Raw genomic sequence first — 18111 nt, 5'->3', positions numbered from 1 at the left:
GACTGTAAATATCCTAAGAGCTAATTACAGTTATTGTGGAATAATATTCCTGCTGCTACTGTGTCACATTATTTTCTTGATGCTGGGTAGCTGCATGGTGAAGAGAATCTTCATGTAGTAAGTAGCTGTGTGAGTAGATGAAGTTTGTATGGCTTGTTTGCTAACAGTAATGGATTACTGGTGTATGAAAAGTGATGCTTGTCCTTCGGAGAGCGTTAAGACATTATGCTAGTGATTTAAGCAACCTTCATTAACCCAGCCTTATGGATCACAACTCTTCTCAAAGTAACCGTCCTTGTGTGTACACTGCAGAACATTGCAGTAGACTTCAAACAGCCGAGCTGCTCTGTTAATTTAATCATAATCTCAATCTGCTTAAACTTCAGAAAATAATTTTGATGAATCATGTTTAATGGATTTTTTGAGTTTGTTAATAGGACTGTTGTAGATTGTTATAGACAAGATGGAATTTCAAGACAAAACGTTATTCAATCTCGTTTATCTCCTTGTCATCATCATTCAGATTGTTCTAGGAATTGTACAAAAATACCAAGAAGGAGGATCAATAGATAGCTCAATAATATAAGGAATGTTATAACTTATTATCTTTTCTGTTTCCTGTAATGTCAGTAGAACTTCTCTGCTCTAAATCGTGAACCATCTGTCATGTTTTGTAAAAGGGCACACTCATGTTGCATGCTGTCTTCCACTTTTGCGTCATTTAGGCTTGAAAGCAAGGAGACACTATAGGAATGCCAAAATTAATTCAGGATTTGTATTTCCAGAATTTATGTGTATTAACATTTTGGTGGTTTCGTGCTTGGGAGAGTCTTAGCTTCTTCAGTTTACTGTAAGACATCTTGTAATTACATTAGAGTTTGAGGTAGCCATTTGGAGAAGGCTGAGGATTTGTAGGTAAAAGTAGTCTTAGATTTCCATAAATGTTGATAAAAGAGGTGGCATTCTCTAAATGAACAAGAAGGCAGTTTGGGGGGGAGGGGGGGGGAAGTGTTATAATGTTAAATTTATCTTTTTTTAGTGTTATCTTCTTAGTAGTATTACAATAAACAATAAAGGCAGTATTCATGAATGAATTCAGTATAAATATTCTGCATCTTCTGTGAGGGTAAGTTTGGAAACATTTTTTTCTACATCTTTTATAGAACAACTCCTGGGGTTTGCATCTGTGTTCTGCACAGCCTGATCTGTGCTTATGTTTTCTTGTAGTTAAATAAATTCTGTGTTATTAGTGTTCCAGATTCTTTCCCCAGTAATTAACAATCTTATTGTAGAATTGGCCCTTGAATCTTAGTGACAATAAATGGGAAAATAAAAATGAAGAAAATTATTTTTTTTTTTAAAAAAAACTCTTACTGTTGCTGTATGTATTTTTCCCCCCTTTTTTTGAAAATCGAAGCAATGGAAAAATACTTAAAAGCATAAAACAAGTGCTGCATTTTAACTTTCCCATAAGGAAGTTTATGAAGAATTCAGCTACATTTTTCAAAAGTTCAGTAATATTTCAGTATGTGTTCGGTATCCACTGTGAACACATCTTCTGATCATTTTTTGTAGAGTTACTACTGGTATTCTTACGTATGATATTTTAATTGAGAGAACTGCAGATTTATTTCCATTTTAATATTGTGAGAAAATACGTATTTTTCAAAAGAAAGGAAAATATTTTTCATGGAAATATAAAGTTGTATTTAATTTCAACAATTACTGGTTTAATAAATACTACCTAGTATTGTTTGGCAAAATATTTTTATTTATGCCTAGGTGCAGTTAAAATGTTCTTTCACCATTTTAAACCATGTTATATTAACAGTTCTGGTTTTTTTTATCGTTGCCATATTGTAAATGTGTTTGTTTCATTCACTTAAAATGAAATACAAATTAGATAATGCATTTTGTTTTAATGTTCTGAACAAATTAATCTTGGCTCTACTAATCATACTTACTTCTGTCTTGGGTTACAAATGTCTCGGTTGGTCACTTGTCTGCAGTTCTGTAGGTAATGCCACGAGTGAGGACTTGCGGTAAAGTACTTTCATGTCATGGCCTTAAATTTATACTTTGCATATGTTTTTGCTATTTATGCACACAGAAATTTAAAATATTAAGTTATTGTATATATTTATATGCATTGTTTATATATATGCGCAGGTCAAGTTCTTAATGAAATGTAGTAGATAAGCAAAAATACATACAAATTTTTTTTTTAATCCACAGTGAAAGAGCTTATTTAATTGCACCATTCTGTGTACTTCTCATGCTTTGAAATATTTGCTGTACATGTGTCTAAAAGGTTGGTTGATACAATTCTTAATATTTATGTGTAGTGTTACGGTTTCTTATTGAGTTGGAGATGTTTATAAAACATCCTTCATTAGAATAGGATTAGTTCCAGTAGAATTATTCTTTCTGATGTCTGAGTTGATTTAAGAGCTGTGTGTTCTTTCTGGGCTGCTAACGTTTTAAATGTCCAGACTTCACCTGGGAGTCCTGCAGTTGCTCCTCTGAATGTTGCATTGGTGTTTGAGATCCAGCAGGTTCTTGTCTCAAGAGATAAAGGTGCCTGTTCCCCTGGAACTGTCCAGTACTTCAAACACTAATATTTCACAGTTCTGCTTAGAACTTAATTTGATATGGTGAGTTAAGCCCAAAATGTACTAAGAAAATATCTATTGATTAGTTTTGATTCTTCCATAGTTTCTAAAGGACAGTCAGTTTCTGTGATGATTGAACTTTTTAAACTGCAGAGAAGAATTGCTTTACTTTTTTTGTTTAGGAGAATTAGAATCTCAAAAAGGCAAAATGTCAATCAAGATTAATATGTTTTCTTATCTAACAACTTACTGTTGTTTAATAAGAACTCACAGAACAAGTGATCTGTTCATTATACTCTGATAGATATAGGTTAACTAATTTGGTTTTAATTTGAATCTTGGGTGTTCATACAATGAACAGATGATGAAACTATGGTAGTAGGTGATGTGTGATCAATTTTTGTTCCATATTCAATCATGCTAATGATTTTTTTTAAAAAAAAATGGTTAAAGAATACTTCATTGTATATGAAAAATTGTGGTCATGTTTAATTTTATTGTAAAACATTTTACTGACATATAATTTTGAACTAGGGTTGTGTTGAAGTATCTGGAAAAAAGAGCTCTAATTGTAGTAATTGAAAAAACTGTTACAGTTTAACTGTGCAGAAGTATTTTGAATTAGAAATGGACATCGAATTTATTTAGACCTTACTGCTGCTGTTGAAAATCAGTGATTAATAAGGACCTTCTCTGTCAGTCTATCTTTATATGTCAGCTTGGTGCTGAAGTGATTAAAAGTCTTGTAAGCATTTCATAACCATTTTAATAAATTTGTGCCATAAAGCTCTTTTTCATTTTAACAAAGCCATTTTATTTAGCTCACCAGTAGTTATTTTTTATCTGATTTTATGGTTATAATTACTACATTATACTTTAATCCACTCTTAAGTGCTAGTCACTGGGCATTATAATTAATTAATATATCTTCTAAACGATATTTTTGTGTTTTAACCATGGGGATTATATTTGTATGCTATTAACAGAGTTCAGAGATCTTAACAAGAGTTGAGACCGGCTGTGAAATAATTTGTGAATTCCTGACCTCTGTAAGCATTGTAACTTTTAAATAATCAAAACTTACTATTTTCATGGAAAATTAAAAAAAAAAAAGGAAGAAAAAAACAAGTTTAACATGATGGGGAATTTAAAGTGTTAAGCATAAACCCTGTTATGAATGCACACAGTTAAGATTTAGAACAGGCTATGGAAGTCCAATGAATGTTGTCTGGAAGTAGGAGTGTCTCATCAAATATATTTCTAACTGCTGTTTGTTGCATTTTCAATAGTAAGTTTGAATTCCACCTGGAAACAAGTTTTATTTTTAACTTTTAGCTAGAATGGTAGCTCTTCTTTGATCGCTACTAACTTGCCTATATAGTTTCCCCCATTTTGCATTGGATAGCACAGAATTATTATTTGCATTTGATTCCCTGAGGCAACTAGGTCTTCCCTCCCTCGTTCTTTCCCTCCCTTCTTCCTCTGGTATTTTCTTCTGCTGCTTTGGGATCAGTGTCTTGGGCTTTTTAGTATGGGAATATTGGCCATATCTTTTATGTATGAAGAAGGTATTTCTGTCATAGCTACAAGCTGTACATTTAGTGAGCTAAATTCAAATAGACTGTTACCCCTAAATTGTAGGCCATGAGGATAATATAATTTGGTAATATTTCTGGTTTTCTGCCAGTCGTCTTTTCATTTTGTACAGGACTTCTCAGTTTTATTTTTTTAAACGCTTTTGTCGTAATTCTTACAATGGATGATTTTAGCCAGTTATAAAAGGCAAACTAATTCTGGAACAAGACATAATCAGCATGTAAATCTTTTACTGAGATCCCTACTATTACTTGAAGCAGAATTGTGTATCATAATGAGATCTTGTCTTCAAGTGCACAATTATGGTCTTTTGAATGTCTCTTCCTGTCATCAGGAACTTTTGTTATTAATGTATATTAATGAAAATTAATATACAATAACTGATAGTAACTCATTGCTAAGCTGTAGTCTTGACAGAATTACTTCTGTTCAGATTTTCACTAATTTAGGCTGGGAGGTTGTAAGCCTTAATCTGCATCTGAGAACATCTGATGTTAAGATTTTACTCTAAACTTTTTATATTTGTCGCACATAAACATACTGGCTTTGAACAATGTAGAAATTATTCAGGAAGAGAGAGACTGAAATACAAATTTGCTTTCGGTAGGTAAGGTACTCAAAATGAAAGTAGTCATTTACTGATTACAAAGTTCCTTGTTTCGGACAGCAAGGTTCAGTATGGTGAGCTATAATTTTAAGCAAATGACAATGTTTAAAGAATCTAGGGGTGGTAGAAAAGATTTCAACATTTTGTTACTATATTGACTGAATGGATAGTACGTGCAAGGTGGTGGTGGATGGGTTGGTTGAGGAGTCCCTAACTGAATCAATGAAGTTGCTTGAACTGCTCCATGTTAATCAACAATCTGTGAATCTAGACTGGAGCAAAATGTGCTTCAAAATGATAGAAGACAAGCATGGATGACCGTATCCACATGGCAGCTGATACAATCAAAGGGATGCTTTTTCCCTAAGGACATCTGGAAGCTTGCAGGCAATACTTATGAAAGCCAGTTTTGTGAAATGCTTATGGTAACTTGGAGGTGAACCTTAAGCTGTCACTGCTTTTCAGGAGGTTCTGGTCTCATGAGTGCAAGTTTGCAGGGACAGCCCTTGTGAGTAACACTGTTTCTAGTAAGCAGTGTTCTTCTAGGTTATGTAGTTTATTTGTGTTACAGTAATGTCTTTTTGATAGCTACCCACAGTTCAGCTAAGTAGAAATAAATGCCTACTACAGTACTGCATTAAATAGGATGCAATCTAGTTCGTTAGTTGCTTTGCACAGTTAAAACAGTACTGAAGCTTTGTAGATGGAAGCTAATACTTGGAAGCTGTCAAATATCAAGTCACAGCGTTATGAAGAAACTGGAAAAGAAGTGTTACTGTATTTGTTTAGCTTGTACATACATCATACTTATAATGGGCTGGACCGTGACAAATTTTCTGTAGTCCAGAAATTGCAATATTGCACAAGGAGGGAAGCATCATGGTTGCCTACTCAATAGCACACAAATTGTGACAGTGCAGTTTGCTGGTTTTAATCTAATGGTCAGACAAATTCCAGGCTTGCGAGCACATCCCTTGTGAATGAATTTGAGATTAAACCACGTGATTTTCTTTTTTAATGATCAGTGGCAAAATTTAACTGATAATCTGATATCTCTAGTGAAAGGTTAATGTTTGCACAATAGTCTATGGGAGAAATCTGATCAGCCATGAGGAAATGCAAAACATTTTAATATTTTGGCTATTTGTCACAGGATATTTAAAAATTTTAAATATGGATTTGCTATAACCTATGCTGTGAAGCTTCATTTTCACCATTAGCTGTCAAATGGAGTGCATTAAGTCATAAATAATAATTTCTTAGTACGTTTGAACCTAATATGGGATGGAAAGTGTCTGGATTTCTAAGTCGACTGATTAATTTTTTTTCCAAATCTGCTTCCTAAGGAAAAGAACAAATTCTTTCAAATTCTGCAGTTGAAAACTTGCTGGATTTTTATCTTTCTTACTGATGGAGAGAAGACAGGGGGACAAATTTGTATTACACTGTTCTGTTAATCAGGTTTTTTAAAAGTCTGGAAAGATGTTAAGTTGAATTTAATAGCAAGAATTACTTGAAAAAACCCCATGAATAAAATAGTGACTGAAGACCTTCTATATCTGAAGTAATTCTTAGTTTTGCATAGTAGTTCTGTCTGCACTACGTTCCTCCAGAAGTTTATTACCTGCCAATGATTTTTTTTTCTCTTTTAAAGAACTTGTTGTCATTGTTAGATTCATATTTCCATACAGAGAACCTTCCAAGAGAGTCATAAAAGAATTAAAAGACAGGCAGGCTCCTATGTTTAATTTGCAAGAGACTATGTATTTCAAAGTGAAAGGGTTTTAAGTTTTGAAGCAATGGCTCTTCTGGGTGTCATGCTTTCTTATTAGGTGCCTGTGTTATTTGTGGATATGTTACAACTTCGGCTCTAAGTTTATGGTGTTTATTTTTTTGTTTGCAATGTCAGGGTTTTTTTAAATAAGAAGTTGACTAATTAAAAAATGAAGAGAATTAGACAGTGGAGGTTCTCATCTGTAGTAGAAATGGAAATTGATTTCTGAAATGTGTCAGTGCTTCATGCTGTTTGGCTTGTCTTCCATTATGCTAGTTTATGAATGACAAGTCTACAATGCTTGCCTTGATTGCTGTGGTCCCAAACCCGCTAGAGTGCCACTAGAGTGTTGTCTGCCTGATGTCAGTAAAGCCTTTGACACCATCTCCCCAGCATTCTCCTGGAGAAACTGGCAGCTCATGGCCCGGGTGGGTGTACTGTACCCTGGGCTAAAAGCTGGCTGGCCGGCCGGGCCCGGCGGGTGGTGGTGAGCGGAGTTACATCCCGCTGGCGGCCGGTCACAGCTGGTGTCCCCAGGGCTCCGTGCTGGGGCCAGCCCTGCTTAATGCCTTTATCAATGACCTGGGCGAGGGCACCGAGCGCACCCTCGGCCAGTTTGCAGGTGGCACCGAGCTGGGGGCAGCGCTGATCTGCTGGGGGGCAGGAGGCTCTGCAGAGGGGTCTGGGCAGGCCGGGCCGATGGGCCGAGGCCACTTGTAGGAGGTTCAACAGGGCTCAGTGCCGGGTCCTGCCCCTGGGTCACACCAGCCCCACGCAGCGCGACAGGCTGGGGCAGGGGGCTGGGAACTGCCTGGGGGGAAAGGGCCGGGGGGGGCTGGGTGACAGCCCTGGGCATGAGCCAGCAGGGTGCCCGGGGGGCAAGGCGGCCAACGGCATCCTGGCTTGTGTCAGGGACAGTGCGGCCAGCAGGACCAGGGCGGTGATCGTCCCCCGGTACTGGGCACTGGTGAGGCCGCACCTCGAACACGGGGTTCAGTTTTGGGCCCCTCAGTGCAAGACAGACATCGAGGTGGGGGAGCGCGTCCAGAGAAGGGCAACGGAGCTGGTGAAGGGTCTGGGGCACAAGCCCTGTGAGGAGCAGCTGAGGGAGCTGGGGGTGTTTAGCCGGTAGAGAAGGAGGCTCAGGGGGGACCTTATCACTCAATCTCTGTAACTCCCTGACAGGGGCTGTAGGCAGGTGGGGTCAGTCCTTCTCCCAAGGAACAAGTGATAGAACAAGAAGAGATGGCCTCAGGTTGCTCCAAGGGATGGATATTATCCAAGGTTGGATATTAGGAAACATTGCTTCCCTGAAAGGGCTGTCAGGCATTGGAACAGGCTGCCCAGGGACGTGGTTGAGTCACCGTCTCTGGAGGTATTTAAAGAGACATGTAGACGTGGCGTTTAGGGCACTGGCTTAGTGGTGGACTTTGCAGTGGTAGGTTTATGGTTGGACTTGATGACCTTAAAGGTTTTTTCAAACCTAAATGATTCTATGTTTCTGTGGAAAAAAGGAGCACTAGCATATTTCTATAGCATTTTTTCATATGTTAAGGAGCAATGTACAAACACAACTCTGTGTGCAAACGTCTGTGCTAGTACACCTCTGTGGCAAAGGTTGGCTCGTTATTTCACTGTTCATTTGGATTGGTGCTAGAGGAGTTACTCTTGTAGCTAGTGTACATTTTTCAATAAAAATTGGGTGGCTCTTAATGAGAAATACACATTTTTCTTCCTTTCATTGAACTAAAACCTCTATTAATCAGATTCTCAGCTTAACGGCATTTCAGATAATTTTTAACAATTAGTGCTTTTTATATTTACAATGAAATATGTATAAACTTTTGATATAATCGAGTTAGAAATGAAGTGCCCAGGGTATGAAATATGAGTAGAAAAATGTAAGTACTTTCAAAAATGTCAAAGTTAGGTCTAAAGCTGATGTCAGAGAAGATTGCTAGGGTTCATAGGAATCGTTAAGTAAAGCTCAACACCAAAAGGCTAATGTTCTGAAGTAATAAATTATACAGATGGATGCAGTAGCACCGTGCTATGCTACCATAATTTGGTGATTCATGCATAATTTTACTATTATTTTGTGGTTCCTCTTTGCTTATATGTAAATTTGCCTAGGCATTCACTCCAACAGTACCTCCCAGTCAGGACAGCAATTAAGTCATGCTTTAGTGTAGGTTATTTCTTTACTTAACCATGGCTCTAGTTTTTGACACTGTAGCCACATGCAAATTTAATTTTGAAATCAGTAAAACAGCATGAGAAGCTGACATTAAACATTAATAATAAATACTTTATAGGTTCTTCTGCCATGAGAAGCATGTGTTTAAGGTGGGTAAATGTGGTCATTCAAACTAGTATATACAATAAGTGTATTTATTAAAATTATAAATAGTTATAAATGCTTTTTATGTACAGAATATTTCTTTTTGTCAGTATGCTATTTTGGAATGCATCTGTATAATGTATTTTATTCTTTATAATCAGAAGACTCACTTCACCAAAACTGTATGTATAGATTTATTGAAAGTATTGGGAAACTTCTTAACTATAATTTTACATTCTTTTGAATTTTGTTAAAAGAAATGTCTTTTTTTTTAAACTGTAAAATAATTTTACTATCAGAAACCTTAGTAGAAGTATTTTTTGTAAATTACTTGAAGTCTGAAAGCTGACAGTAATTATATATCTTGCTTGCTCATTGCGCACATGTACTTATTTTCACTGAAATGGAAAATTTAAATTTAGATTATGACTGTCCAAATTACCTTTATCAACAAAATAGCCTCTACTCATGATTACTTATAAAGTAGGAAGAATTAGCTTTTTTACTCAAAGCATCTTCTATTCCAGTCTTGCATCAATTGTATATAATGCACAGAGTTTAGTAGTCTATTTTTCAAGTTGTTTAGACTAGAAAGCAACTTTCAAGAAATTTATTATGCCCATTAACAACTGTAGTTGAAATATCACAAGTGGCACAATTTATTGTTCTTCATTACTTCCCATGGCTGCAAGTACCCAAATGAAATTTGTTTATGCTGTGCGAAGAACAAAAATGTTTGTGAGTTAGTAACTTCAGTTAGAAAGAAAGTTGACTTTTTTTACATCCTGCTGGATGTAGCAGGTTTTCTAATTATAGTAGTCTGCAATACAGGTATCTCTATGTGGCATTTAAAAAATGAATTTAACATAGTATCTCACTTCAGTATATCTAACTTGCAGCTAAATCTGCCTAGAACTACGGCAGTTTGGAGAAAAGGAGGCTGCGGGGCGACCTCATTGCTCCCTACAGCTCCCCGGGGACGGGGAGGTGGAGAGGGAGGCGCTGAGCGCTTCTCCCTGGGATCCAGCGAGAGGACACGTGGGAATGGTCCAAAGCCGTGCCAAAGGAGGTTCAGACTTGACATTAGGAAGCTTTTCTTTACTGAGAGGGTGGTCAAACCCTGGGACAGGCTTCCTGGAGAGGTGTTTGATGCCCCAAGCCTGTCAGTGTTGAAGAGGCATTTGGACAGTGTCCGTAATAACATGCTTTAGGTTTTGGACAGCCCTGAAGTGGTCAGGCAGCTGGACTAGATGACGATTGTAGGCCCCTTCCAACTGAAATATTCTATTCTGTTTAGAAGTTACAGGCATGCATTGCCTTTGTGTGGAAAAGGAAAATACAGAGGCTTCTGAAGCTTATACTCTCTTCAAAATACAGACTTTGCATATAAACTGCCTTGTTTAGGCAGAAGACACATGGTTACTGCATCTGTCGACTTCCAATAACTTTTCAAGCTGGGGAATTGCTTCATCAGCGTTTTACAGAAAGGGAAGAGCCTCTGCGTGCAGAATTCCCACCTTTTTTAAAGATCATTTGTTGATTATATTTATTTATTTATTTATTTATTTATTTTAAAAGTAACCTAGATTAGCAATGCTTCTGAGCAGGGGCTGCAGGGTAAGCCCTGCAGTTAGCTGTTGTGTTTGGAGTGCTGGCTAGATAACTGTTGCACTTGCACAGGTTACTGACCTGATGCAGAGTGCAGAACTAGCCTTCATATTGGCTGTTGTCTGTTTCCCAACTGGGAAATGCATGTTTAAAAAGACATGAAATGCACAGTTTAAAGATTCACAAGTCTTTATATATAGCTACAACTTTAAAAAGGTTCCCAGGAGAGGTACCAGATAGTTTTAAGATGTACATACAGTTTAATATATTTGTCTATATATTGCAGAAGGATATGAGCTTAGAAACATAGATGCCAGGTCTGCTGAAGAGAGCTTTAGCCACAGGTAGATAGAGGCTGAGAAGTGCCATGGAGAAATGCTGGTGTTTTATACATTTCCATGGATTATTTGTCGTCAGACACCACAGGAGATGGGATGTTGTGATAGGTGGACCTTTGGTGTAATGTGTTGTGACTGGTGTTATTTTAAAAAAAAAAAATCACTGTTGGTTGTTTTTAAAATCTACAAAATTTTTGCTTGCTTCCATATTGAAACAACTGTATCGTATTGGCTGACACTTTCATATAGCCACAAAATACATCTTGAGGAAAAAAATTGTTCTAATAACTTAAGTCTGTATTATAATCTAGTGCAATTAATTTCTGCTACCTTAATCTTTAAGTAGTGTTTCTTGTAATGGCACTGCCATACTGTTGGGATTTTTTTGTTATTGTTCATTTAGTATTTTAGTGCCTTTTTAGAGTTTTCTGAGAAAGGTGAAGTTTGTAAGGTCCGCACGTACTCACTGTTTTAGCTGATAATACACCTCAGTGAATGTGGACAAAGGATGATCTGGGTAGAGAAATCTTCCAAGAATGTAATTTGCATAAAGACAGACAGTAGGAATGTCTTATTTAGGCTTTAAGAAAGACTTCTTGTCATAAATCTATCCAAAATAAGAAATTAGCATTTCTGCAGTATTTGTCAGTCACATAATGCCAATGTCATACTTGAGCCAGTTAGTGGAAACCTGGTAACAGAATGTCTGTGATCCTTTTTGGTGGAAATTCTGCTCAATATATAAAAGCCATGTAGTAGATCAGTTCTATTAGCTCTAGCAATAACCCATGCAAGTGATTATCACAGCTTTCAAATAGTAAACGTGCTGCAGTAAACAGAGTGTGTATGAGTACTGCTTTAGAAACAATTTATTTGTACTGGGGTTTATTTGTATCTATTTGTTAAACTAAGAAATTATTTAAGCTGCAAATTACTTAAATTTGTTCACTGTATTTCCTACATTAATTTCACAGTTGGTTTTTTTTTTTGTCTGGATTGAATACAACCTTTACATGTACTTTCCTAATATTTCTTTGTCCTGTTAATTTAATACTGTCTTTTTATTACCAACACTTTATTTTTGGAAGCCATTGTTTTATTTGCAAACCTTGTCTCTTGTAGTCTTGCCCCAAATAATTTGCAGCCTAAGAAATTAGTGAGGATATATATAGCTAATAATTTCATTTTGTAACTTTATTTTTGTGATATACTGTAAAGCTCTGACCTTAATCTTTTCTTAACATAACACAACTGAGGGCAGTTTTTTTAAGACATCCAGAGACAGAAAAATAAACCCAATGTAATGGTTAACTAGTTGTTTCTATTTTGGGGATTTTCATTCAGTTGTAAGAGTTGGCATGTACCACTATATTTTATTTGCTTGAGATTGGAAGAGTACCTTATTCTTTTAGACAGTGCATTTGATACTTATGAACTTCAGAAAAATTGCAGTAAAATGTCTGTTTATTCTGTCTTCAGAACAAGTTCATAGGCACTTGGATCAACATGAGGTGAAGTACTTGCAATTTGCTTTCCGATGGATGAATAACTTGCTGATGAGAGAAGTCCCTTTACGGTGTACTATAAGGTTATGGGACACATACCAAGTAAGTATATTTTTAAACCTCTGTAACTTGTATATTGTTTTTTGGACACGCCAATACATTTCTATGTGTTTTGTCTTGAACCTTTTTGGTTTATTGTCATCTGAAAATCATCATAATAAGAGAAAAAGCCTTCAGTGATCATCACCACTTAGAAACATTTAGTGTCTTTAGTCTTCTTGCCCTTCAAAACCAAGCACTTGATGTCATGATAATTTATAGTACTAAAATGAACACTCACTCAAAGCATGAGTTAATGTCAGTATTCCCTTCTGTCTCTTCAGAGAAGCAAAACATTGAATTGTGCTTAATCAGTGTCCTCCATCGATTCTGAGTTCCAGGCTTCTTACTGCCCATCTGCTTAACTACTCAATCCAATACTAGCTTCCAGTCTCCAGTTCTCAGCATTCATCCTTCTGTCATGTCTTCTCTCTTACTGTTTGTCCAGACAAAACTCCTTATGTTACTGGCCTCTAGTTAAGGTAATTATTTTTCCTCAACAATTTCTTGCCTGACTGTCAAGTGAAGGAATTGATACCAGAGAAAAACTTTACCTGTTCTTGGTTCTGTTACTTGACATTCCAGTATCTTCTGGTTGCAATTTTTGACTATATGTATTTAAACAATATAACCTTATCTCCTATCTTCATTATTGAAGTTAAGGGCGGGGGGAGAGGGGGAAGGAAGAAAAGTAAACGTTAAATTCCATACGAATTTTCAACTTAATTAGTTTAGTAAATATGACAGTAACATCTAATTTCTGTCTCGTAAAGAGATGTTAAATTTTTATGTATCAGTGTCTTTATAGGTATTCGTTATGTATTAATGTTTATTGAGTTTCATACACTTTAATGCCAGAATGTCTACTTAGACCATCCATCCAGACCTCTAGCAGAGGGTTAAGAATTGCTTGCTATTAGTTTCATGAGTCTGGTAAGTTGTTTCAGTGCAGTGTGTTTTGTAGAATGGTATGCAAATATGATAAGAAAATGTTAATAAATGACGGGGTCTGTCACTTCTGCTGTTAAGTCGGTCATAAGAGGTGGTTGGTTTCCTTGCAGGTTTTAGTTGGTGGTTCATCTTCAGCAGTTTTCTGAATTGAATTTGGCTGAATTTTGCTTCCCTCTGGGGGTCCTTTTATACCTCCTTTGTCTCATTTTAACATCTGTTACTCATTCTAATATCTGTTATTACCTGACATTTTCTTCCAGTGCAAAATATTTATTCTTTATAAAATCTTTCTGATAAATGTAATGATTGAGCAGTTTCAGTGTTTCACTGTAGCTAATTTCTCTCATTTTGAATAATTTTTGTTGCTATTGCCGCAGCGTTTCTAACTCCTGAAAGATTTTTACACTGCTAACTCTAATGCTGCATTCAGTACTTGATCATTATCATCAATGTGCTAAAATCATGTAAAAGCTCTTCCTTAATCCCAGTAACCACCCAGATGTGCCCAAGAAATAGCTGGTTTTGCCAGAACTTCACTTTGAGCTCATCTGTGAGCTATCCTTCTATGGTACTGTTGAGAAAGTTCTTTTGAAGGCCAAGCATGAGGTTGCTTTCTCAAACTAGCTGGTGCCATGCTGAAAGGAAACTTTTCTCATTGCTAGTCCATAGGCACCTCTCAAGTTACACTTCAATGGGATCTTTATCCATAAGTGGTTCTAATTACTTAATTCTAATTTGTAGCAAATTCTGCTATATTACAATAGTTCTCTATGGTATTTAAAAGCTTAATACTTACGTATTTACATGAGATTTCCAAGGGTATCTTTTAAATGAAGGTTTCTTGTACCTAAATACCTAAATGAGTTTCTTATACCTAGAGTGAGATTATTTTATATATATCTAATGTACTTAAGGAGTAATTCTGTATTTTAAGTCGACATATGCAGCACATCTGTACTGCTTTCTAGGTTTCGGTATTTTGCAAACTGTTCTGTATGCATTTCTTGGTGAGTAGTGTATTCAAAACCAGTCAGGATACCTTAACGTAGAAGTCTCCTACCAACCCTTTTTCTGAATGAAACAACCTTAAGCAATTCCACAAGTCGCTTACCAGGTTTCAGCTGTGCTTGTACCAAACTTGTTAACAACCTATAATATGAATCTTATCAACTTGATAATATGGGTAATAAATGCAGTGAACCTACAAGATGCAGTAAAGTTTGTGCAAACTCTTTGCTAAAGTGCTATGCAATAACATTATGGATTTTTACATAAATAACTTGTCCCTAAGCAGTTCGGTTGCATATGATTTATAACTTATTCATTTAGAACTGTACCAGCAGTGCTGCTTTCCAAATGGAAAACACTTTAGAGATGGAATTTGCTCAGTTAGTTTTATCTTCTGATTCATATTTTCAACTGTAAATCCTGCTATAGGCCAAAATGTCATTTAAAGATACACTGGTAAAGAAATTTTTCAGAGGGTCTAGGACCTGTGATGTTGGATTTGAAAGAGACTTAAAATTAGCAAAGGCAGAAATGTAATAGGGGATCTTATTTTTTTGAAAGAAATTTAGCTTTCCAGATACAGATGGAAGGAGCAATCCTACTGAGAATTGTAACAGCCTGGATAGATGCTTGACTGTTTTTCTCAGTGTACTCAAAGGCAGATGATGTTATTAGGCTTGATTTTGCTATATTGTATGTCCTAAAACAGGAAAGCAAGACAACATGAGGATTCTTCTGAGATTTCTACACTTATGTCTTCTGCTATTTTAGTGGCTAGTTAGTATGTGCATGTACTGACTCCCACCCCCGCCCTCGATACTCTTGAACTACTGCAAACAGAAGCACCTTTAACTGCAGTATAAGTTCAGAGAGAAGGTGAACTAATCATGTTGCGAAGTAATATTAGCCACAGCAGGGACTACAAGGCATCCTTACACTGCTGATGCAAGAGCTTCTGCTCAGACTCTACCCACTTTATGGCTCTCAGGAAGCGATGAGGGATTTTGCAAGATACTGTTCACAGGCAGCTCTAGTCCCAGTGCACAGCACAATTTGGGAACAGCATAGGAGTGGTGCTGGAGGACGATCAGGATAGGTGGGACTGTCAGATTCCTTCATGTGGAAGGAATGGAAAGACAGACAGGTGGGTCTGTCAGATTCCTTCATTTCTGCACTGGAGGTTGGCTCCCTCGTTTCCTGCAGAAAGCCAGGGCGATGATGGATGGCTTCGCTCCCCTCCCAAGGATTAGAGAGCAGTGGCCTCCCTTGAAAGGGAGGATCCTGCTGATGATTTTTTTTCACAGAAAAAAGCGTTTTGTCTCCTTTGTCTTCCTCTCTCCCCATCAAAGCTGAAATAATGCCTTGTCTTGCTGAGCTGCATGTTTCTCTGTGTTTGAAGTGGAAAGATAAAAATTGACCAATCTGGAATGTAAGCTGGAGACAGCACATTCTCAGGCCTCATTTTCTCATGAACTGTAACACGGGGGGGGGTCAGTGGAATAACAACAAACTTAAATAGCCTGCTGTCATATACTTCCTGGTGAAATAGATAACTGTTGTTGTCTGGAGCTGCTAGAACTGCGTTCTGTTTCTCCAAATATGTTGGAGTTCTTCCATTGACGTTGGTGAGAGTAGGATTGGACACTTAAGTGATGTCTACCTCTGTCTCTGGTAGGTACCATTGTACCAGAGTACCATTGCTGCTCTGGTTGGTGTCATATTTTCTGTCTAGTTTAATTTAGGATTCATCAGTCATTTGTTAGGCTCTGTGAAATAAATCATTGAACATATAATCTGAAATACCTGTACTTGAGCAAGTTAAAATTTGAAGGGAAGAGAAATTTGGAAAGGTTCCCAAATACTCGCTTCGGTAAATCCTCTGGTATTCTGTAACTGTATCTGTGAGATCCACTAAAATATATCACTGTCTTCTGTAGCAGAACTTTGTAAAGTAGAAAAATTAAAGACATTATGCATCTTGCTTACAAAGGATATGTTGTGAGAGCTTCTTAGCTATAAATATTCAGTTTGGTTTATGCTTTAACCTGAATTGCATTTTAATGAGAATGAATTACCCCACTTTTTCACTTGATTCAGGTTTGCTATTGTTTTTTTGCTGTTTGGTTTTCATTGTTTTGTTTTTGTTTTTAAGATAAATGCTGTAAATGCCTTGTGAATTCTTTCAAAATAGAAATTGCTTGTTAAGTTATACCCAAAACATTCAAATTTTAACTCTGTAGAACTGATTAATATGAATGTTCATAAACTGTAAAGTGTGAAAGATTACACAAACCAAAATAGTGTAACATAAGACCTCAGTTTTATCTTTTTATTATCTTTTGCTTTTTTATTTCACATTTTGTATCTCTTTTGGTATGAAGGATTGGTAAAATGAGATAGCATGATGGCTGAATTATTCAGGATACATAAGTGTTTAACATATTTCTATGGACTCAAGGAATGCAGGTTAGTTTTATATTTGTTCCTTGCCAGAGGGGCATTTTGACACTAATTTAAAGATTGCTTTGTGTATTTGAAACTGACTTTTGTTGGCTTCTAACTCTGACTTAAAATATTCAAACTATTGGATTAGAAATGTTGTGGATGTCTCCATGCTCAGCATCTGTGCTGTTCTACTCTGGATAAATATATTAAATATTTACCATCAAAACCTCAGAAGGTATCCATGCTTCAGCTCAAGACATTTTATTGATGTCTGCATCAAGATTTTCTTTTGGTATATTTTATTTCTTAAAGTGCATGTTGTCCTTGGGACACTTTTAAGATCCACTGTGTTTATGTAGCTGCCTACTTCTCTTTTGGGGAGGGGGGAGGAAGCAATGCCATTACAGTGTTGGCATCTGTTCTAAATTTTCATCCTTGAATAGAAATAGCAATATGCGTCTTGAACATCAGTGATTGTATACCAGTACTTAGAGCACAACAGTATTTAGTTTTAACTATCAGTATTTTTGAACTGCTTAAATATTGAATTCAAAATTGCATTTGATTTCTGGGAAGTTTGCAGCTAGAAGGAAGGCTTTAACAATGCTGTGAAATCATACTGATACAGATAATACAGTGTTGTATCGACTGCTGTTTTAAGTAGGATAAAATTTTTCATTGGCATACAAGTACTTTATTATATTTACTTTTCAGGTAAATGGTGTGCATGTATTTTTCATTGCAGTGTTTTCCTTCTGATCTGGTGTTCTTATATAAATTACCTTTTTGTGCTGTCTTTTGTCCAGTGATTTCTCCATGGAAGTAACTTTGTAGTGGTACATAATTTACAGAAAAGACACTGACATAAGTTCCATAGCTAAAAACTTCTTCAGGGTTAAAAAAAAAAAGAAAAGAAAAAAATTGTAGCAACTATGTATATTAGTTTTCAATTTGAAATACCTGGTGGCAAGTGCTGTGTGAATGTTTAGACTTCAAGTGTACAGCCTAATATTTTCTCCTGCCAAGAAGTGCTTTTGTTTCGAAGCACTCTTGCTAGCTCACCAGTAGGCTGATGTAGCTGGTAGTCACACACTCAACTCATTGGATACACCTCAAAACAGGCAGGTGAGGTAGGTAGTGTTTACAATGCCCTGGTCTCCTACTTTACAGCTTTACCCTGTTCTTGTGTGAGGAAAACTAGTGTTGCCAAGATATTTTAAGGCTTAC

General features: G+C 36.5%; 1 protein-coding gene across 3 annotated transcripts in view; it reads left to right on the top strand.

Annotated features, from left to right (window-relative positions):
- The window catches only part of TBC1D22A (TBC1 domain family member 22A), a 180121-nt gene that overhangs the window by 89777 nt on the left and 72233 nt on the right, over positions 1-18111 (top strand). For all 3 annotated transcript variants that reach the window (XM_055712205.1, XM_055712207.1, XM_055712206.1), the window contains exon 11: positions 12356-12483. In XM_055712205.1, coding sequence (XP_055568180.1) covers positions 12356-12483 — 128 coding nt within the window. The remainder of the gene's footprint in view (positions 1-12355; positions 12484-18111) is intronic.

The sequence above is a fragment of the Falco cherrug genome, chromosome 5, assembly GCF_023634085.1.
Source record: "Falco cherrug isolate bFalChe1 chromosome 5, bFalChe1.pri, whole genome shotgun sequence".
Taxonomy (NCBI): Eukaryota; Metazoa; Chordata; class Aves; order Falconiformes; family Falconidae; genus Falco; species Falco cherrug.
This window is presented reverse-complemented; position numbering and strand designations above follow the sequence as displayed.